Genomic DNA, 23,566 nt, shown 5'->3' on the forward strand with positions numbered 1-23,566 from the left:
GGATTTCTACATGCTGTTTTTTATCATTGTTGTTAGCCGCCCCGAGTCTACAGAGAAGGGCGGCATACAAATCCAATAAATTATTAATTATTATTATATGTTTATTGATTGATTGATTGGACTCGGGGCAGCTCGCAACATTCCGATAAAAAGATACAATATAAAACATTCCTAAGCCAATTAATAGAATCATTACTTTTAAAAATTGTCTTATGTTCCCCTTTTGTGACCTGAAAAGTTTGGCCACTTCATATTTATGACGGTTGAAGTTTCCCAGGGGTGGCAGTGGGCTAATAACGCTACATTGCACTTGCCGCGGCGGCTCATAAGTGCTTGCGGGACCAGTGCAATTTTGCTTCTGCATCTGTGGAGGTAGCAACATCGCGCATGGAGCCACAAGTGCGCCCATGTTTCGGCGAGGGTTTTTTTTTGCTTCTGCGCATGCTGAAACACAGGCATACCTGTGGTTCCATGCACGATGTTGCTACCTCCACAGGTGCAGAAGCAAAATCGCGTTGGACCTGCCAGCACTTATGAGCCACAGTGGTGAGCGCAATTTAGCGTTTAGAGTTTTTGGAGAGGGGCGGCCTACAAGTCTAATAAATTATTATTAATTATTATTATATCCCACTTTGCGACCTTCCATCGAGCAAAGTCAATGGAACAAAGCCAAATTCATTTAACGACGGCGTTACTCCTTTAACAGCGGCCGTGCTTCACTTAACAACCGCGGCCAGAAAGGCCAAAGCTCCCTGGAACAAACCATCCACAGAAACTCTGAGGTCGCAAGTCGAGGATTTGAACCCGGGTCTGACAGGAGAAGGCCTGGAAAAAAGCTCCGAAGCCTCAAAACAGCAGAGAGAAACTACCACTCCCGGCGTGCCTCTCGAGGGGGCGAAAGCCTCCGCCCCAAAGTGGGCGCGGCTCCCCTCCCGCCCAATAAGGCCAGCGCTGGGCGATGAGGTCACTGTGGGTGACGTCAGGAGCCCGAGCGAGAGGCTTTGGCAGAGCCGAGCGAGCGGCCGAAAGAGAGAGAAGAAGCAGCAGCGGCGGCGATTGGGGTGCGGGCGGGCGCAGGAAGCAGCGGCGGCGGAGGAAGGAGAAGGAGAAGCGGCGGCGGCAGCGGAGGGGGGGGGGCAGCAGCAGCCGCGGGCCAGGAAGAGCCGGCTCCCGAAGGGAGGGGCCGCCAGGGAGGCCTCCTCCGCGCAGGCGCACCGCGGGCCCCCTCCCCGACGAAGCGTTCTCGACGCCCCCCCCCACCAAGTCCCCGCGCGCCGAGGGGGGTCCTGACAGGCCTCGCTCGAGACTCCGCCCGGGAGGGGCCGCCGGCCGGGGGGGCACCATGTCCTCCCCCAGCCCGGGCAAGAGGCGGATGGACACCGACGTGGTCAAGCTGTATCCTTCCTGGAGAAAAAATAAGGGGGGGAGGGAGGGAGAACGAGGAGGGGGGGCTCCTGTGCCCCCCACCCCTCGCCTGTGAGTATGGGAGGGGAGGCAGAGAAACAACAACCCCCCTCCTCGGAGAAGGACTGAGGGAAGGAGGGAGGGCTCCCCTTGCAGAAGCAGTGAAAGGGAGGGGGGGGCTCCTGGAGGTTTTCTTTTGGGGAGGGGGATGAATGGGAATCCCCCTCCCCACCCCCCAAACTAGAGGACCCCCCCTTCACTCCACAGCCCAAACTAGAGCCTGGGAAATAGAAACCCCCCACCTTAAACTAGAGGACCCCACCACCACCCCCAGATTGGAGCCTTGGGAACAGGACCCCCCCCAAAACTAGAAGACACCTCCACTTCACCCTCAAAATAGAGACTGGGGAGTAGGAACCCCTCTTAAACTAGAGGACCCCCCTCACTCCACCCCCAAACTAAAGCCTGGGAAGCAGGAACCCCCCCTAAACTAGAGGACCCCACCCTCACCCCCAAATTAGACTCTGGGGAACAGGAACCCCCCTAAACTAGAAGATACCCCCCACTTTACCCCCAAACTAGAGACTGGGGAATTGGAACCCCCCACCCTAAACTAGAGGACCCCCCCAAAAATTAGAGCCTGGGGAGCAGGAACCCCCCTAAACTAGGGGACCCTCCCACTCCACCCCCCAAATTAGAGCCTGAGGAACAGGGGAAAAAACTAGGGGACCCCCCCTCACTCCAGCCCCAAACTAAAGCCTGGAGAGCAGGAACCCCCCCTAACTAGAGGACCCCACTCCCAAACCAGAGCCTGGGGAACAGGAATCCCCTCAAACTAGAGAACCCCCCTACTCCACCCCCAAACTAGAGCCTGGGGAACAGGAACCCCCCCCCAAACTGGAGAGCAGGGCCTTGTTTCCCTCTCCCTTCCCCAATATCCCAAACTCTTGATCCCCCCCTAAAAGGGGGGGGGGGAGAAAACCAGCCCCCCCCTTTGGCACGGTAGGGGGCTGCCAAATTTTTTGGGGGGCAGGCAAAGGGTCAGGATTTGCAAGGAAGGAGAGAGCTGGAGTTGGGGAGGGGGGTGTTTGTTTTATTTGTCCCCCCCTTTTAAAAAAGAGGGTTAAGGTAGCCAAGAGTGGGGTGGGGGGTTAAAAACACCTTTTGAGAGACACATTGGACACCCCCCCTTCCTCAAATTCCTTCAGGGGTCTCCGCTTATCCGGTAAACCCACCAAGGCCTCAAAAGAGGCCCTGTTGTGGAAGCCAAAAAATGAACCCCCTCCATCCCTGTGGTGGGCTGCCTCCTATTTCCCCCCCTTTGAAGGCGAGGGGGGCCCCTTAATTTAATTCAACTTATTATATTTATAAGCCTCTCTTCCCCCTCCCCACCCCAAAACCGGGAGACATTTTCCCCTCCTGTTCGGGTGGAAACCTTTTATTACAAAAACAACCCCCCCCCCAATATTTATTTCTCCTTTCCTTCTCTCTCCCCCCCCCATTTCCCTGAAAATCCCCCCCCTCCTCACAAATGAGCAAATAATGGACCCCCCCCTATCCTCATTCCCCAGCCAACAGCCCTCTCCCCCCCAACAACACCTATAGTTTCTCCCTATAGTAACCACGGTGGGGAGTGTTAGGAAAACAAAATCACAATTCTCCTTATTGCACGGGTCTCTTTGAGGCTGGGGTATATATATGTGTGGGGGGGCACATTTTATTGTCCTCCGTATCCCCTCTGGTGGTGGAGAATTTATCTTAGATTAAACAAGCCAGGATGGGAGGAAAGCAAGAAAACTGGTTTATTTTCAACCAGTTTTTTTTTATACCTCTTCATTTTGGGGGGGGGGGAGGGATAGTATAACAATCCATTTAATAATAATATCAATAACAATGTGAAATATTAAATGTTCAGTTGATTGAGTTTCATGTTTAATAAATAAAACAATAATGTCAATAACAATGATAATATAAGACCCAACTCCCTCCAGCAGTTTCCACCTTCAACTACCTGGTTGGGGAAGGGTAAGAAGGAGTTTGGGACAAACCAGGTTTTTGGGGAGGCAGGTTGTTGACAGTTACCATGGGATGATCCTTGTCTGATAATGTTGTGTTACTAGTTCCTTAATTTAGTTCGGGTGGCTTCTGATGCCAGCAAAATTAAAGAGGAGGGTTGGTGTTAGAAATTAAACCTGGTTAATGGGCTTGGAGTAACCCTGGTTTGGTGGAAAAAAACAATTCCAAAACACTCTTAGCCTCTCATTCCTCTCCTCGTCCTGCTGCTGGTTTTATTTTGTTGTTGTTGTTGTTTTATGTAACACTTCGCTGGAGATTTCTTTCTAAATCTGGATTAATTTTATTTTATTTTTCCTATTTTCGTTCTTGGCCTAACAAGATTTTGACCGTTGTGGATATGGTGGGCCGGAGTGGGGTGGCCGGGGGAGAGAGAAAGGTGCCGAATTATTACGTTGCTTTGTAGAATTGTTGTGTGTTAATCGTCCTGTTTATTAGGTGGTGGAGGGGGGAAGACAGATTGGTTGCAATTTGACAAGAGCCAGCCAGAGAAATGCGCTTCGGAGATGTTTATTGAATGGGTTAACCTCTCCCTGGAGAATTTAATCGTGAAGGAATTAGGTATGTAAAGAGGTGGGGGCGCCTACGTGGGTGTTACAAATAGCCATTTAGTTGGGAGAGATAAAACAAACTTATTTAGATTGGGGTTTGCTGGGGTCAAATGGTTATTTATATGGCCGGCACACAATGTTTTTAGCTCCTCCGCGTTTTGTTTGGGGGAAAAACCAACAACAAAAACCGGTTCTTTGATAAGGTGCCTAGATCTTCCCTTTTTAAAAAATAAATAAATAATGTTTTTAATAAATAGGAAGTGGTTTGCGATTGCTCTGGAATCAAAGCTATTTTTATCCGGGGGAATTACATATACATGTCGTTCTTCCAATAACAAATGGCATTGGATGGTTAATTTCTGCTGGTTGGGGAGGGAGAGAGAAGGCTTAGGACTCCAGCTGTTCCCGTGCCAAAAATTCTCATTATATCTACATATTATTATTTTTTTTGAAAAGGCGAGATTCTGGGAGACCCACTGGGCCCTCGTCTACCGATCTCCCCCACCGGTTCACTTTGTGGTTTGTAACGTTAAAGATATCACACTGGGCTTTTTAATATGTATTTTTTTGCAGACAAAAGATAGCACCTGTGAAATATATATATATATTTATGTGTGTGCGCGATTCGGTGTGGCATATATTGGTGGTGTGGTCGCTGTTTAATTCAACGGTGGGTAGAGGTTGGGGGCAGAAATAGAAGGAAAATAGCCTGACATCCCCTCCCGTTGGACTAATAAGCTGCTGGTCTTTTTCTGTTCAACAAAAGAACCATAGAGATCCTTTGCAAAAAAGCTCTCTGGCCAGGCCTCTGATTATAATTCTTGGTATTTTAAGTGAGCTGGGCCAATTTCTCCTGGGCCTGCAAGGATTTTTTTGTGTGTGTGTCTGCGTGGAATGACAAAATAGATCTCTTTTGTTGTCTGTGGTTTCCCTCCCTGGCTTCACTTTTCTCTCTCTTTCATAGTTAAGGTTCGGTTTAACGCAGGCCTTGGCTACCGCAACCCGGCCTAAAGCCTAACCATGGTTAGGAAGGCGCAGCGGATTTTGATTCGGGCTTCCGTTCCAATGAAGGCGCTCTTCCTATAAACGGGTTTAATTTCTTGGATAATATCCACGTTGTTGCTCCTAGGTGTGTGCGACCTGTGCTTTATTTTTATTTTTTTGCAAGTTTCGTTCCACTGTTCATTTTGCTTTAAAAGTGCAGCCTCTTTTGCCCTATAATCTTGACTTTGGGTTGCCCAGCCAGTATTTTGACTTTGCGACGACGGGATGTGGGTAAGAGAGAAATAACAAACGTGGCTTTGCCAGCCCAGCCTTTTTGGGAGCTGTTGTGTGTGTGTGTCTTTTTTTTTTGGCTAGTTTTGGGCTGGGTTTTCTTTTCTTTCTTTTTTTTACAAAAATTCTCCTTGTGTTTTCCCCCTCACTGCCTTCCTATTTTGCCTCCGGCTGGGCCAAAGCCTTTGTGTACACCCTTTACTTGCAAAACCAGGAGTTTTGAGGTTGGTGATCCTCCTCCTCGTCCTCCATCAGTGGGCCAAAACTTCCTCCCGTGTTTGGGGTTGAAAAAAAACCTCATTTGAGTAATTGCACACTCTGAGTCACCGGGCTGTAATATATTTTTTTTTGCACGCTTATTTCACGCAGTAGTTTTGCAAACCTCCGAAAAGAAGAAGCTGGGTGTTTTGGGGGGGGGGGGGGGGCTTCTTTGCACGATTGCATCGTTTGTGGGGTACCTTCTCTCCCACCCTCTGGGTGAAAAACAAGCCGAATTCCCTGTTCCTTTTTGGGGTGTCTTTTCTTAATGTGGATATGAAGAGTGGATGCATGCATGTTTTTTTAAAAAGTAAGTTTGTTTGTTTATTTTATTTAGTTTTCCAAGTCTCTCTGTCTCTACCCCTTTTTTGGGGTGGGTGGGTGGGAAAGTTTGGGGAATTTGGACTGGGCCTTGCAGTTTGAGTTGGAATGTCCTCGTTCCTTTTTCCCCCTTCCCCACCAGCCCATGGATTCCCTCCCCTCCCCAGTCCGGAAGTGTCCCGGGAGTTTGCTTGTTTTGGAAAAGTGTTTGCAGGCAGACACAAAAAAGGCTTAGAAATCAGCTGATTGGCTGTTCTGTTACTACCCGGAAATGGAGCCCTGGGTGGAACAGCCCAAACAGCTGATGGAGTGTGTGACAAGAGAGTGTTTATACAGAGGGGGGGGGGGGCGGCTGGGAAAAAAGAGGGAGGGGGGCTGGAGGCTTGCCTGGCGGTTGCAGCCAGCCAGCGAGAACAAACTGTGCCAGGTCAAGGCTTTAGAAGTACGGCCTGCAAGCAGATGGGGCCCGTTTCTGTTTGACCTCGACTTTGCAAACGGCTCAGAGAGGTTCGGTTAAGATAGAGGTTGGAAGGGGCCTTGGAGGTCTTCTAGTCCAACCCCTTGCCTGGACAGGAAACCCTCCCCCACTCCAGAAAAAAATGGTTATCCAACACCATCTTTAAAAATTCCAGTGTTGGAGCATTCTCAACTTCTGGTGGCAAGCAGTTCCACGGATTAATTGTTCCGACTGTAAGGAGATTTCTCCTTAAGTTCTGAGTTGCTTCTCTCCTTGTTTAGTTTCCACCCATTGCTTCTTGTCCTACCCTCAGGTGCTTTGAAAATAGGATAGCCCCCCCAAATCTTCTTTGTGGCCACCCCCCTGAGATATCAGAGCACTGCTATCATGTCTCCCCTCGTCCTTCTTTTCATTAAAATAGACAGACCCAGTTCTTGCAACCGTTCTTCATAGATTTTAGTCTCTAGGCCAGTGTTTCCCAACCTTGGCAACTTGAAGATCTCTGGACTTCAACTCCCAGAATTCCCCAGCCAGCATTCGCTATGGAGACAGGGCATTCGCTGGCTGGGGAATTCTGGGAGTTGAAGTCCAGAGATCTTCAAGTTGCCAAGGTTGGGAAACACTGTTCTAGTCCTTTGATCATTTTAATTGGTCTTTTGTGAACTTTTTCCAAAGTCTCAACTTTTTTGGGGGTGGTGGTGGTGGTAATCTGCAATGTTCCTTTTATGGCCCACAATCTGGTTAAAACTAAACTTTTGTGGCAGCTGCTTCGCTGATATTTTTTTTTTAAAACAAGGTTGTGTATTAGATGATTGAGCAGTGCCACCTTTTAGCTTGGATCTAAGAAGTGTTTATTTGTTTCCTACGTTTATTGTTTCTACAAATAACTCAAGGTGTCAAGCAAACCTTATCACACCATCGTCCTCCTATTTCCCCCACAAGAACAACCCTGTAAGGTGGGTTGACCTGAGGCAGAAGGATTGGCCCACGTCACCCAATCAGCTTTCATGCTTAGGATGGGGAGTAGAACTCACTGCCTCGTGGTGATTGGCCCCAAATCACCCAATCAGCTTTCATGGCTAAGGCGGGACTAGAACTCAACGTCTCCTGATGATTGGCCTAAAGTCACCCAATCAGCTTTCATGGCTAAGGCAAAACTAGAACTCACTGTCCCCTGGTGATTGGCCCGAAATCACCCAGTCGGCTTCCCATGGCTAAGATGGGACTAGAACTCACATTCTCCTGTGATTGACCCAAAACCATCCAGCTGGGTTTCATGCCTTAAGGTAGGACTAGAACTCACTGCTCCTTGTGATTAGTTCAAAGTTATCAGGAGATGAGGACTAGAACTCCCCGTCTCCTGGTGATTGATCCAAAGTCACCCAATCGGCTTCCCATGGCTAAGGTAGGACTAGAACTCCCCGTCTCCTGGTGATTGGCCCAAACTCACCCAACTGGCTTTCATGCCTAAGGTAGGACTAGAACTCACTGTCTCCTGGTGAGTGGCCCAAAGTCACCCATTGGCTTTCATGGCTAAGGCAGGGCTAGAACTCACTGTCTCCTGGTGAGTGGCCCAAAGTCACCCATTGGCTTTCATGGCTAAGGCAGGGCTAGAACTCACTGTCTCCTGGTGAGTGGCCCAAAGTTGCGCAAATGGCTTTCTCGGCTAAATTGAGACTTGAACTCACCACTCGCCACTCTCTCTAGCCTGTCTCAACCTGGCGTAAACTGTCTGATGCCATCCTTCATTCCATTTTTACTCTGAGCTCCTTTTTCCAACATCTGGGATGTTGAACGGGTCAAAACTCAGGATAGTTCTAAGGATTTGTGCCATCGTATATTATCCAGAAAGTTGGGTTGCAAAACGGTTCGAGATGGGTTGTGATAATGCTGGCTTGGTGGTGGTGGGTTTTCTCTTGTATTCCATTGAGGGCTGCACCAGAGTTGTGTTTGACTTTGCGGGTCGGGGTGTGTGGCCTGGGGGCGTGGCCAACATGACATCACTCGTATCGGGGGGGGGGGGGCTGTGGCTTGCCTGTGCGCTCCGCCATCGAAAACAGGCTCCCGGAGGGCTCCATTTTCAGCTGCCACAGTCTCTTGCAGTGAAAACGGACCTTGGGAGCCTGTTTTTCATTTCATTTACTCGATTTGTATGCCGCTCCTCTCCGGAGACTCCTGGCGGAAGCATTGTAAGCCAGTCCTTTGCTGTTTGTAGGACGGCCCCTGGGCCAGATCTGGCCCTTGGGCCTTGAGTTTGACACCCCCAGCTAAGAACAATTTTATTCCAACTTCTTTTGCAAATCATATCCCAATTATAGGTTAATATGGCTTTTTCTTCTCTGGGCAATAACCAAACCAATGCTTCATTTGAGTCCATTTATCTTGGAAATAAATACTGTATTTTTCGGGGTAGAAAATGCACCTTTTTCCTCCCTAAAAGAGGCTGGTTTGGGTGCGTTTTATACTCTGAATGTAGCTTTTTTTAAAGCCCTAACTAGCTGCTAACCATGTTTTCAGCTCTTACCTGCTTGCAAGCTCTTTCATTGTTATTCTCTGCAAAGAAGAATGTTCTCCAAGCCCTAAGTCTTTGCAGGTTTTTTTCCATTGCTCTACTTGCTCCAAATGTTTCTTTCCAAGTGCTAAGAATATTCCAAGCTGTTACTGGCTTGCAAGATCTTTTATTGTTACTCTCTCCAAATAAGGTTTTTTTAAAGCCTTAACCAGGGGATAAAACAATGTGCTGGCTAAGGACGCTAACCAGATGAAAACCTGGTAAGCAGATTCCTTCCCCCTATTTTCTTCCCCCAAAGCTAAGGTGTGTCTTATACCACGGTGCGTGTTATACTCCAAAAAATATGGCAATTTTAGGCAGTTTGTACTTTTCCACTCTTTTTTTTTCTCTTCTCCGAAACGCAGAGTGAGAATTATTCTATTCAAAAGAGGAACAAATTGTTAACAAAGCTCCATGATTCTAAAACAAGCAGCTCGCCGGTTGTCCTTGACACAATTGTAGATAGATTAGATGGACAATTGGAGTCTCTGCTGATTTTTGCCTCTCTTTTTTTGTGACGATCGCTAAGCGAATCCCCAAGTCAGTAAGCGAATCCGCCTTCCCATCGACTTTGCATGGCAAAAGCTGATTGGAAGGTTGTGATGGTTACAGGCCAAGCACCAAGTTTATTCATGGGGGGGATGTTGCAATTGGCATAGATGTGAGGACCGGCCATAAGTTCCTTTTCCCAGTGTAATAATAATAATTAATAATTTTTTAGACTTGTATGCTGCCCCTCTCTGAAGACTCGGGGCGGCTCACAACAACAACAAAGCAATACAATACAAATCTAATAATTAAAAAACTATGACTGCCATCTTAAAAAAAACAATACAATACAGTCACAAACGCACATAACTCTTATAAGTGTAGTTGTAACTTTGCATGGTTTCCAAATGAATATAAGTCGAGGACATTTTTAGCATTCTTTTTAACATTCTCAGATCCTGGTAGTCCTCCACGTAACGACCATAACTGTATATATTAAGTATATACTTAAGTATTCTTTACAATTGGTGGAGACCTAAACCTTAGATATACAATTTGCACCTGGGCTACAAGCCATTGTACCATTTTGGATGGCGTGAGGTCTGTGAAGGATTTATTTATTATTTTATTTATTTATTGGATTTGTATGCCGCCCCTCTCTGCAGACTTGGGGCGGCTCACAACAATAATAAAAACAGCATGTAAATCCAATACTAAAACAGCTGTCTGTCTGAATAGGAGAGAGATTTAACCCACATGTTAATGGATATGATTCTGGGTTTAAGCCCTTTTCCCAAAATGATGATTCTTTGTCATTTCTGCTTTGTTATTTTTATTAATGTAATTAATATTTCATGTGCCACTTTACTAATAATCTTAGACAGCATCTCTCTTTTAATTTAATATAATATACCTGTATGCCACCCAATCCTTAGGACTCAGGGATTTATATTCTTTCTATCTCGTATCTCTCTCTCTATCTCTCTATCATCTATCTGTCTATCTATCCATTCCTCGGTTTACAACCATAATTGTGCCCAAATATTCTGTTGCTAAGCAACGCCATTATTAAGTGAGTTTTGCTCGAATTTATAAATTAAGTTGTTAATCACTGCAGTTAAGTTAGTGACGCAGTTGAATAGAATAGAAGAAGAAATAGAATAAAAAATAGAAGAAGAAGAAATAGAAGAATAGAACTGAATTGAATAAGAAATTGAAGAATACATAGAATAAGAAATAGAATAAGAAATAAAAGAATAAATAGAGTAAGTAATAGAATAGAATAAGAAATAAAAGAATAGAGTAAGTAATAGAATAGAATAAGAAATAAAAGAATAGAGTAAGTAATAGAATAGAATAAGAAATAGAAGAATAGAATAGGGAAAGAATATAATAGAGTATAGAAAATAGAACAACAGAATAGAATAGAAATTTATTGGCCAAATGTGACTGGACACACAAGGAATTTGTCTTTGGTGCAGATGCTCTCAGTGTACATAAAAGAAAAAGATGCATTTGTCAAGAATCATAAGATACTGTACAACACTTAATGATTGTCATAGTCGTTAAGTGAATCTGGCTTCTTTCATTGACCTGGCTTGTCAGAAGGTTGCAAAAGTGGATGATTCTGGGACATCGTAGTTAGATGCCAGTTGGTTGCAGTTGCCAAGCATTGGGTTTTTTTATCACAACACCCTGGCGATGTTACAACAGACATAAGTACGCAAAACTCATAAGTCAATTTTTTTCAGGGCCATTATAACTTTGAGTAAATGAACTGTTATAAGTCAAGGACTGTATTTGTGTATTTGGGCAGAAATTATCTGTACAAAACCATTTTAGGAAACTGCTTCAGCCTGGAATAATGTCTCCCTTAAAATATTTATTAGACTTGTTTGCTGCCCGTCTAGCTTAATAAACGTAACTAAATATATAATTTAACGGTTTAAAAGAGGGGAAACCAATCATTTGAACCCTCATCCCAGATCTATAGAGGGTCCAAAATATATTTGAATATTAAACAATGAAACATTTACTAATTTATAGACAACCAAGTTCACGGTAAACTCTTGGTAACTACAGTGTCTCCCAATATCGTTGTTTCCATTTATAGGCTGCTTTGCCTGTCAATGTGTCCGGGGCCTTTCTTTCTGTTTTACTCATGGGGGTTAATATGAAAAGTGGCCGCTGCCCTGATTGGTGTTTATTTTTTTTTAACCCAACCACAATTGCATTAATGGCTCTCTAGAATCTTCCTGCTGTTTTATCTGTCAAGCACCCTTTGCAAAACCGAGAGGAAAATATACAGTGTAAATAGTGGAGCCACAAAAATACTCTAAACCAAGATTCATTCTAGAACTGCTCTGGGGGGAGATGAGCGGCCTATAAATTCAATTGATAAATAAAATTATCTCCTGCCTGCTATATACCTGTGTAGAGATAACTTACCACCACAATTGAGCCCCCAATTTTTGTGGTGAAGCAAAACATTTGTTATTTTATTTATTTACTTATTGGACCTGTATTTATTTATTTATTTATTTATTTATTTATTTATTCGATTTTGGGCTCTATGGACTCGGAGTGGTTCACAACATATAAAAAAAATCAATATACAATAAGACATCTGAAATCCAATTAATATAAATAACTAATCTAAAACCATTCTAAAAAGACTAAAACATTAAAACTCATTCATTCAGATTCAAACCACAAACATATCACACATTGGTTGACCAGAGGCTAGGGTCTAGTGACCCCAGGTCTGGCGACATAAATAGGTTTTCATATTCTTGCAGAAGGTGAGGAGGGTGGGGACAATACGAATTGCTTGGGGGAGCTGATTCCAGAGGGCCGGGGGCCCCATAGAGAAGGCTCTTCCCCTAGGTCCCACCAAGGGACATTGTCTAGTAGTTGACGGGACCTGGAAAAGACCTAACTGGTTGCTGGGACTCATGCGGCAGGTGGTGGGTAGGTAGATAGATAAGGATAGAGAGAGACAGGTAGGTAGGTAGATTGATGGGTAGATAGATAGATAGATAGATAGATAGATAGATAGATAGATAGATAGATAGATAGATCTAGGAATAGGTAGGTAGGTAGATAGATGATGAATGGATGTAGGGATAGGTAGGTAGATAGATAGATAGATAGATAGATAGATAGATCTAGGAATAGGTAGGTAGGTAGGTAGGTGAATGGATGGATAGAGGGGTAGGTAGATAGATAGATAGATAGATAGATAGATCTAGGAATAGGTAGGTAGGTAGGTGAATGGATGGATGGAGGGATAGGTAGATAGATATAGAAGTAGGTAGGTAAGTATTTTTTTATATTTAATATTTTTATTGATTTTTAAAAAATATAAACACACATAAAACAGGTGCTTTGGTGGTGGGGTGTGAATGCTTGTCTGGTGGCGGGCATTAATCACAAAGCACTAGGTAGGTAGATGATAGATAGATATAGGGGGAGAGAGAGAGAGAGAGACAGAGAGACAGGTGGATAAATAGATGATAACTAAGATAGATAGAAGATAAATGGTAAAGAAAGGAAAAAAGAAAGAAAGATAGATTGAGTGAGTGATTTCTTTGTAAACCTAAAAAGAGACTCTGGATAATTTGCTTGGGTGGGGTGGGGTGGGGTGGGGAGAAATAAGGCCAAGAGTAGATCATAGAGAATTCGATGGCTTCTGTTTTGTGTATTGGACGTTTCCTTGTGAACAGGCAAACTTGGGGCCGGCTGGGCGAGGCCCTTCTTCTTTGTCAGGCATCTTTCAGAGGCTTTGTCGTTGTTGAGATGCTGAGAAATTTTTTTACACTCGCTCGCCCCGTCCTTGTGCAACGTTATGCCTGGTTTTGGTGACACAAGATACCCCGAGTGAGTCAGACTTTGAAGAAATTCTGCCTTTATTTTTTCTCTTGGTGGAACAAAATAGTCATACAATCTGTAGTCCAACCCGACACCTCCCAAATTCAGTCTGCTTCTTAACAAACAACCATCCTAAACATAGGAGGCAAAATTCAATCTGGGCCAAAAATGATAGTTAGATCATGGATAAACAGGTTGGATTTTACCCTGTGTTTCAGCTCATTTAAACACCCAGATGTATGGAATTTATTGAAGAAGAACCCAGGGTAAAATCCAACCTATGAATTATAATCATTTTTAACGCAGGTTGAATTTTGCCTCCTAATTTGTATTTGAATTGTTTCTTTAAACATACAGTATATATACACTGCTCAAAAAAATATGGGGAGCCCTTAAACAACACAATATAACTCCAAGTAAATCAAACTTCTGTGAAATCAAACTCCACTTAGGAAGCAACACTGATTGACAATCAATTTCACAGGCTGTTGTACACATTCAACGTTATACAGAACAAAGTATTCAACGATAATATTTTATTCATTCAGATCTAGGATTTGTTATTTGAGTGTTCCCTTTACTTTTTTGATATCTATATCTATCTACCTACCTACCTATATGTCACATGTTTTTGCTGAATTTGAAAATTAAGGGAGACTAGGATATATAGTTAGATAGATAGATAGATAGATAGATAGATAGATAGATAGATAGATAGATAGATAGATAGATAGATAGATAGATATGTGGAAAAGCGCAGCTGATGTGGCCAACTTTTATTTTCTGGATAGTGAAAGAAGAGGGGTGTTTACAACAATATTGGAAGTGCCAAACACCATTTCGCAGAGGGGCAGCTCTCTGATTAAAAATTCATATTTTTAATCTGCGATTAATGAGTTGTCTGAACAGGCTGATGAATTGCTTGTGTGATTTCAGTTTTGTGCATGAATTGCAGTTTTCCAAGATTTTGTCTTGTTGCTGTTGGAGGAAACAAAATGAATTTACTGAGTTCTTCTGAGTTTTTGGCCTGCTTGGAGGGTTTTTAAATTCACTGTCTTGTTGTTGCTTTGTCAGTTTGACTGCCCCCCAACTCCACCAAGCCTTGCAAAGCAGACCTCAAGAGATGCTGGCGGCATCTACTTATACTGTAATATCATTAAAATGGACATTTGGGTCCGGAATTGCTTAATAAGAATTGGCTTAGAACAGATTGCAGTCCAAAGTTTGTTTCTTCTTCAGTCCAGTTTTATAACACAGGTTTGTGTGTATGTGTGTGTGTGTATATGTGTGGGGAGTGGGTGGTTTCCAGCCTAATTAAGTGGAGAGCAGGAATTGAAGGAGAGCAATTAATCCATTAATTAGGTATATGCAATGCACCTTTGTATGGGGAAAAAAAATATTTCGCTGCGTTGAAAGTCTGAGTTTATTTTCTCCCAAGAATAAATCAGGGGCCTCGGTTTGAGCATTGTTTTTGTTAATTTATTAACTAGAGGGAAAAAAATGGGGATAACTGACTTTTGCAAGAGAACTTGGGGTGGCGATCCCTGATCGGCGATGGCGCGAAGGCAGGAAAGATGGCGAGAGATCTAGTCCGTACTTTGTGTGAGCATGGGGGTTGTGGAATCAACTATTTGGAAGGATTTGGGAGAAAGATCAGAAGCAGCATGAGAAAATATTATTTTAACTGAAAGAGTAGTAGATGCTTGGAACAAACTTCCAGCAGACGTGGTGGGTAAATCCACAGTAACTGAATTTAAACATGCCTGGGATAAACATATATCCATCCTAAGATAAAATAGTAGGAAATAGTAGAAGGGCAGACGAGATGGACCATGAGGTCTTTTTTTGCCGTCAATCTTCTATGTTTCTATGATTCACACAATACGAATGAGCAAGAATTGCAGGAATTATGGGAGATGTAGTCCCGACACCTCTGAAGCGTGCCAAGTTGGGTAAAGGGGTTGCAGAAGCTCCGAATGGAGTTGTTTGGACTACGCGGGTTATTGATTAAACTGAGGATTAAACTCCACGCTTATTTTTAACCTTTAGTAGGAGAACTGGAAGAGGCTTCTCTCGTCAATGACGTCCCTGTCATTTCACGATCTTAGCAGCCTGGTTCCAACTTTTCCCTGTGTTTTCTTCTTATCAATAGAAACATAGAAAGATTGACAGCAGGAAAAGACCTCCTCATCCATCTAGTCTGCCCTTATACTATTTCCTGCATTATATCATAGGATGGATATATGTTTAAATTCAGTTCCTGTGGATTTACCAGCCGTTTGCAATTGACAGATGGAGATTTTGTCAATTCCGATGGTTTTCAAATGTCCCCTGAGATCCTTTGGTCCTGCGCCCAGCGTGCCAAGTACCACTGGGACCACTTTCACGGGCTTATGCCAGAGTCGTTGCAGCTCGATTTTTAGATCTTCGTATTTCACTAATTTCTCTAGCTGCTTCTCCTCAATTCTGCTGTCTCCTGGGATTGCGATGTCGATGATCCATACTTTCTTTTTCTCCACAATCACAATGTCTGGTGTGTTATGCTTCAGAATTCGGTCAGTCGGAAGTCGGAAGTCCCACAGTAGTTTTGCTTGCTCATTTTCGACCACTTTTTCGGGCTTATGATCCCACCAGTTCTTTGCCACTGGTAAATGGTAGTTCCGGCACAAGTTCCAGTGGATTATTATTATTATTATTATTATTATTACCATTATCATTGCTCTAGTATGTTGGGCAGCATAGAAATTTAATTAAATAAATAAAATAAAATAATCACTCGTGGGCAGGTGACCTTTGGCCATCCATGGGGGGGGGTGAGGTTTGAACCCTTGGAGGGCTAAGGTGGAGAAAGAAATCTGAGAGGGAAAAAACAGACACACACACCTCTCGATGGTAGATATTTTTTTTTGCCTTGTACAGGCCATATAAGCTGAGCCATTGTTTGTCTGTCTGTAATTGGGGACCTTTGGTTGATCATTAATCTGAAATAAAAGGCCCGGGTGCCAGGAAAGCATTTTCTTTCTTCCAAACTTTTTTTTGGACTCTCGCTAATTAGCAGGAGAAGTTTCCAGGTGTGGAGACATTGGCTGCTGTGGTGTTTCTTAAATTTCGGCGAATTTAAGACGGGGTGGACTTCGACTCCCAGAATTCCCTTGCCTTCTTTTAAAAGGCTGATTGGGGGGGGGGGAATTCTGGGAGTTGAGATCCAACCCTCGCTTTTTTAATTCAATGTGGTCTCAATCTTTGTTATTTTTAAAAAGGAGTGGACTTCGACTCCCAGAATGGGTGGAAACTAAACAAGGGGAGAAGCAACTTAGAACTAAGGGGAAATTTCCTGACTGTCAGAACAGTTAATCAGTGGAACAGATGTTGCCTCCAGAAGTTGCGAATGTCCCAACACTGGAAGTTTTAAAGAAGATGTTGGATAACCATTTGTCTGAAGTAGGGTAGGGTTTCCTGCGTAGTAGTAATAATAATAATAATAATAATAATAATAATAATAATAATAATAATAATAATTTATTAGATTTGTATGCCGCCCCTCTCTGCAGACTCGGGGTACGACTAGAAGACCACCAAGGTCCCTTCCAACTCTGTTGTTGTTGTTGTTATTGTCAATGCAACATAGCAAACGAGATCACTATGCTGGATTTCGTATTTCCTCACCAGTCGGGCGCTTCCCAAGCAGGCAAAACTCACTTAACAAAGGTCTCATTTAACAGCAGACAATTTGGAGTCGATTGTCGTACGTTAAGGACTATCTGTGTTAGAAATGGTCTATTTTGCCCCCAACATGCTGAGCCTTTTAAAATTTGGAGCAGTTCAGTTTCAACATACACCCATTTATATCTCTATACAATCTGTATAGTCTGGAGGACAGAAGGGAAAGGGGGGGGACATGTTCTACCTCTGGAACCACCTGCTACCGCATGAATCCCAGCGACCGATAAGGTCCCACACAGTTGGCCTTCTCTGGGTCCCGTCGACTAAACAATGTTGTTTGGCGGGCCCCAGGAGAAGAGCCTTCTCTGTGGCAGCCCCGGCTCTCTAGAACCAACTCCCCCCGGAGATTAGAATTGCCCCCACCCTCCCTGTCTTTCGTAAACTACTGAAGACTCATTTATACCGCCAGGCATGGGGGAGTTGAGATATTCCTTCCCCCTAGGCCATTACAAGTTATGCATGGTATGTCTGTTTGTATGTTTGGTTTTATAACAAGGGTTTTTAATTATTTTATTATTGGATTGTCACATGCTGTTTTTATCATTGTTGTTAGCCGCCCTGAGTCTACAGAGAGGGGCGGCATACAAATCCAATAAATTATTATTATTATTATTATTATTATTATTATTATTATTAATTATGATCGAAACATTTAAATATGTTCAGGACATTTAAACATTTAAATTTCAGGACATTTATTTAAACATTTAAATAAGGTTCAGGAGGGAAATGTTTTAAATAGGAAAGTGAACACAAGAATAAGGGGGCACAATCTGAGGTCAGTTGGGGGAAAGATCAGAAGCAACGTGAGAAAATATTATTTTACTGAAAGAATCGTAGATGCTTGGAACAAACTTCCAGCAGACGTGGCTGGAAAATCCACAGTCACTGAATTTAAACATGCCTGGGATAAACATAGATCCATCCTATGATATAATACAGGAAATAGTCTAAGGGCAGACTAGATGGACCATGAGGTCTTTATTTATTTTTATTTATTTATTTATTTTGTCCAATACACAATGAGGGTTTTAGTGGGTATATATCTATATACACATAGTAAAATACATGATGAAGGTTATAGAGGAGATACTCATAGTAAAATATATCTAAGAAAGAATAGAAGAGAAGATAAAGTAATAGAACATATTAATGAAAGAACAGAAGAAGAGATATAGGAATAGAAGAAAGGTACAGGAGATATAGGAGAGCAATAGGACAGGGGACGGAAGGCACTCTAGGGCACTTGTACTCGCCCCTTAAATAATCTTCTATGTTTCTATATGTCCGAGTGCCATGGACCATGCAGGGCATGATAGCTTCTTAATTAATCCCGGCTAATTACATAAACCATAACCTTAGCATGTGTGAACCCGCCCTAGCGCCCTTGAAAACGGTTGCTTCCCTCTCCGAATTCGATAATCCTTTGAATGTATATGTGCTCTAAGAAGATTTAATTCCTTTTTCAGTGGTGGATTTTATTTCGGGAGAATTGAGACTGACAGGCCTGCACTTGATAGAAAGGCTTAATTCTGGGCCCTTCGGATTTATTTTTTTCAGGTTTCTTTTAAAAATAGGTTATTTTGAGGAGGGTGGGTGGGAGCAAACAGAAGCCAGGGAAGTTGCCTGAAGAAGTCCACCCACCAACCTCAGATGCTGGCACCCCCGCTGCTTACGGTGTCTTTGTCAGTTGACAAGTGTGTGTTGTGTGTATCAAAACTCCCACATTGTTCAAGGCGCCTCAAATCCTGGTGGGTTTAGATGGTGGCTTATTTTAGAACTGGGCTTTGATCTCTCTCTCTCTCTTTCTAGGAGATCCTAAAACATGTCTGTTATTTAGACTTCCTTTTTCTTTAAAACTCTTCCGAATTCTCAGGTTCTGTCAGTTTACTCCTCAAATCACAAGAGTTTAGTGGCCGTTTCTATAATCTAAATATCTATCTACCATTTATCTATCTTTTATCATCTCTCTCTCTCTACTTACCTATCTTCCTATATCTTCTATCTACCTATCTACCTACCTACCTACCTGCCTATCTGTACCTATCTATCTACCTACCTACCTAATCTACCTACCTAATCTACCTACCTACCTAATCTACCTACCTACCTAATCTACCTACCTACCTACCTAATCTACCTACCTACCTACCTACCTACCTACCTACCTACCTACCTACCTATCTATCTATCTATCTATCTATCTATCTATCTATCTATATCATTTCTCATCTGTACCATCTGTCTATATCATCTATATCTATCATTTATCTGTCTCTTATCTATCATCTACCTATTATCTATTATCATCTATATCTCTATTTATGTCTATGTATCTATCTCATCATCTATCGTTTATTATTATTATTTTTATATTATTATTATTATTATTATTATTATTATTATTATTATTAATTGGATTTGTATGCCGCCCCTCTCCGGAGACTCGGGGTGGCTAACAGCAATAATACGACAGCGTACAATAATAATCCAATGCTAAAAATGATTAAAAACCCATTAATATAAAAACCAAACATACATACAGACATACCATGCATAAAATTGTAAAGGCCTAGGTGGAAAGAGTATCTCAATTCCCCCATGCCTGGCGGCAGAGGTGGGTTTTAAGTAGCTTACGAAAGGCAAGGAGGGTGGGGGCAATTCTAATCTCTGGGGGGAGTTGGTTCCAGAGGGCCGGGGCCGCCACAGAGAAGGCTCTTCCCCTGGGTCCCGCCAAGCGGCATTGTTTAGTTGATGGGACCCGGAGAAGACCCACTCTGTGGGACCTAACTGGTCGCTGGGATTCGTGCAGAAGAAGGCGGTCCCTGAGATAATCTGGTCCGGTGCCATGAAGGGCTTTATAGGTCATAACCAACACTTTGAATTGTGATCGGAAACTGATCGGCAACCAATGCAGACTGCGGAGTGTTGGTGTAACATGGGCATATTTTTATCATTCTTTTATTGCCTATCTACCTATCTCATTCACAACAGTTTAGTGGCCATTTCTATTATCTAAATATCTATCTACCATTTATCTTTTGTCATATCTCTCTCTCTCTCTCTCTCTCTCTCTCTCTTTCTCTATCTATCTATCTATCTATCTATCTATCTATCTATCTATCTATCTATCTATCACCCATCTATCATTTATCATCTATATCTATCATCTATCTATGTCATCTATATCTAATTTATCTGTCTCTTATCTATCATCTACCTATCATATATTATCATCTATATTATGTATGTATGTATCCATCTTTTATCCTCTATACTCAACACTTCCCTCCTGAACCTTATTTAACCCTTTCACATATTTAAATGTTTCGATCATGTCCCCCCTTTTCCTTCTGTCTTCCAGACTCTACACATGGAGTTCATGGAGTCTTTCCTGATACGTTTTATGCTTAAGGCCTTCCACCCTTTTTGTAGCCCGTCTTTGGACCCGTTCAATTTTATCAATATCTTTTTGTAGGTGAGGTCTCTAGAACTGGACACAGTATTCCAAATGGGGTCTCACTAGCACTCTATATAACGGGATCACAATCTCCCTCTTCCTGCTTGTTAAACCTCTAGCTATGCAGCCAAGTGTTCAACTTGCTTTCCCTACCAGCTGACCGCACTGTTCCATATACCAAATATACTATTTTCCAATATCTCAATATATCAAATATACTATTTTCCCACCTTCATGATTTAGCTAATCAAAGTTGCGGCTACTTCCTGCCTCTGGTTTGTTTAGATGCTTCTAATTGACTAAGTGGAAGTTGTAAGATTTGCGGCTGGGTCTCCTTGGTTGCTTCCAACCGCTGGGTAATTATGGGGGGGGGGGGAGTCAGCCGGCTTGTGTTTAAAATAATTAGGGGGTATTTTGGTAGGTAGTGGAGAATTGGCTTCGGAAGCGGAGAAGTCCTTCTCCCTGGATCAGAGGGGAGAGGTGAGTCTGGCTTTGGGTCTCCAGAGGACCCCCCGAAAGTACCAGGATTTATTTATTTTTTAGATTTATAGCCTACCTTTCTCCTCGCGGACTCGCAGCATTGCTTTACTTTGGAAGGATAAAGATGGTTGGACTTCAACTCCCAGAATTCCCCAGCTAGCAATGCTGAATTCTGGGAGTTGAAGTCCACTCATCTCCAAGTATCTGAGGTTCAAAAATACTCCTTTAAAATTTATCTCTCAATAGATAGAGAGATAGAGATAGAGAGAAAGAGAGAGAAGAGATAGATAGATAGATAGAGAGAGAGAGAGAGAGAGAGAGAGACAGGGACATAGATATAGATATAGGTATATATATAGACATAGATATATATATATAGACAGAGAGGGAGAAAGAGAAAGAGATAGATAGCTAGATAGCTAAGATATAGATAGAGATAAATAGAGAGAGAGAGAGATAATGACAGACATAGATGATTGATAGATAGATAGATAGATAGATAGATAGATAGATAGATAGATAGATAGATAGATAGATAGATAGATAGTCAGTCAGTCAGTCAGTCTTCGGAGAGGGGCGGCATACAAATCTTAATAATAATAATAATAATAATAATAATAATAGAGACAGATAAATAATAGATAGATGATAGAGATAATAGATGATAGGTATAGATAATAATGACAGAGATAAGTAGATGATAGAGATAATAGATGATAGATAGATAATGACAGAGACAGATATAGATAAATAATAGATGATAGAGATAATAGATAGATGATAGATGTAGATAATAATGATAGAGAGATATAGATAAATAATATATAGATGATATAATAGATGATAGATAGAGATAATAATGACAGAGACAGATATAGATAAGTAATAGAAAGATGATAAGAGATAATAGATAGATGATAGATGTAGATAATAATGATAGAGACAGATATAAATAATACATAGATGACAGATAATAGTAGATATAACGTCTCCATTCATCCATCTCTATCATCTCTATATATGTCTCCATCCATATTCCTATTGCCAAGAAGATGAAAAGCCTCTATTTAGGGACTTGGGGCTGTACAGCCGAGCACGCCTATAGTGTTAGGCATGTATTCTACTTGAGCATTGTGTAGCTGGCCTTACAGTGCGCTGGGTTCTGCCCCTGCCATTCTCCCTTGCTTTCCAGCAAATTCTGGCATATGTTTGAGGACACAAGCCCTTGTTGTCAGGGCCTATAAAGAATCCTGCCTCTTAATCGCCTTTTGGTTGGTCATTCCACGGCCCAAGTGCCTCTACAATCCAAGCTCAGCGTTTGAATCCTGAAAATATTCTTTATTTTGTACAATATAGGAAACTTTGCTCTCTTTAACTAAGCAGGGTCTCCTACTTAGATTAAAATAACAGAGTTAGAAGGAACCTTGGAGGTCTTCTAGTCCAACCCCATGCTTGGGCAGGAAACCCTACACTATTTCAGACAAATGGTCATCCAACATCTGCTTAAAAACCTCCAGTGTTGGGGCATTCACAACTTCTGGAGGCAGGCAGTTCCACTGATTAATTGTTCTGACAGTCAGGAAATTTCTCCTTAGTTCTGAGTTGCTTCTCCTGGATTCGTTTCCATCCGTTGCTCCTTGTCCTGATCAGGGAGAGAAGCAACTAGAACTAAGGAAAAATTTCCTGACAGTTAGAAGAATTAATCAGTGGAACAATTTGCCTCCAACAAAAGTTGTAAATTTGCAGGGAAGTGGGTTTGACTGGATGACCTACAAGGTCCCTTCCGACTCTGTTATTATTCTGCTATTCAAAGGTTGTGGGAGCTTCATCACGGGAAGTTGGGTGTCTGTGTGTGTAGAGATATAGCTACATATTGATATCTATTGATACTGATATATTGATATCAATATTGACATATTGAAATCAATCAGTCTGGGACTTTTTATTATACATTCATAGCTATATATTATACTGCTCAAAAAAATAAAGGGAACACTCAAAGAGCCCATCCTAGATCTGAATGAATGAAATATTCTCATTGAATCCTTTGTTCTGTACAAAGTTGGATGCGCACAACAGCAGGTGAAATTGACTGTCAATCAGTGTTGCTTCCTAACTGGACAGTTTGATTTCACAGACGTTTAACTTCCTTAGAGTTATATTGTGTTATTTAAGTGTTCCCTTTATTTTTTTGAGCAGTGTACATGTATGCATGTATGTATTATATATGTATGTATGTATGTATAATAAAAAAATCCCATATTTCAATTGATATATAAAATTTCTATATACAGTGTTCCCTCGATTTTGGCGGGTTCGAATTTCGCGAAAAGTGTATACCACGGTTTTTCAAAAATATTAATTAAAAAATACTTTGCGGGGTTTTTCCCTATACCACGGTTTTTCTCGACCAATGACGTCATATGTTATCGCCAAACTTTCATCTGCCTTTAATAAATATTTTTAAAAATAAACTTTAATAAATAAACATGGTGAGTAATAATCTGAATGGTTGCTAAGGGAATGGGAAATTGCAATTTAGGGGTTTAAAGTGCTAAGGGAAGGCTTGGGATACTGTTCATAGCCAAAAATAGTGTATTTACTTCCGCATCTCTACTTCGCGGAAATTCAACTTTCACGGGCGATCTCGGAAC

The 23,566-nt window shown here is 42.2% G+C and overlaps 1 protein-coding gene across 1 annotated transcript in view; it reads left to right on the forward strand.

Moving 5' to 3' along the window:
* Nucleotides 1–983: 983 nt before the first annotated feature.
* Nucleotides 984–23,566, forward strand: part of UBE2H (ubiquitin conjugating enzyme E2 H) — a 62,589-nt gene continuing 40,006 nt past the window's right edge. The window contains exon 1 of the mRNA XM_070754498.1: nt 984–1,395. Coding sequence (XP_070610599.1) covers nt 1,343–1,395 — 53 coding nt within the window. The 5' untranslated portion in view covers nt 984–1,342. The remainder of the gene's footprint in view (nt 1,396–23,566) is intronic.

Source organism: Erythrolamprus reginae, chromosome 6, assembly GCF_031021105.1.
Source record: "Erythrolamprus reginae isolate rEryReg1 chromosome 6, rEryReg1.hap1, whole genome shotgun sequence".
NCBI classification, from domain to species: Eukaryota; Metazoa; Chordata; class Lepidosauria; order Squamata; family Dipsadidae; genus Erythrolamprus; species Erythrolamprus reginae.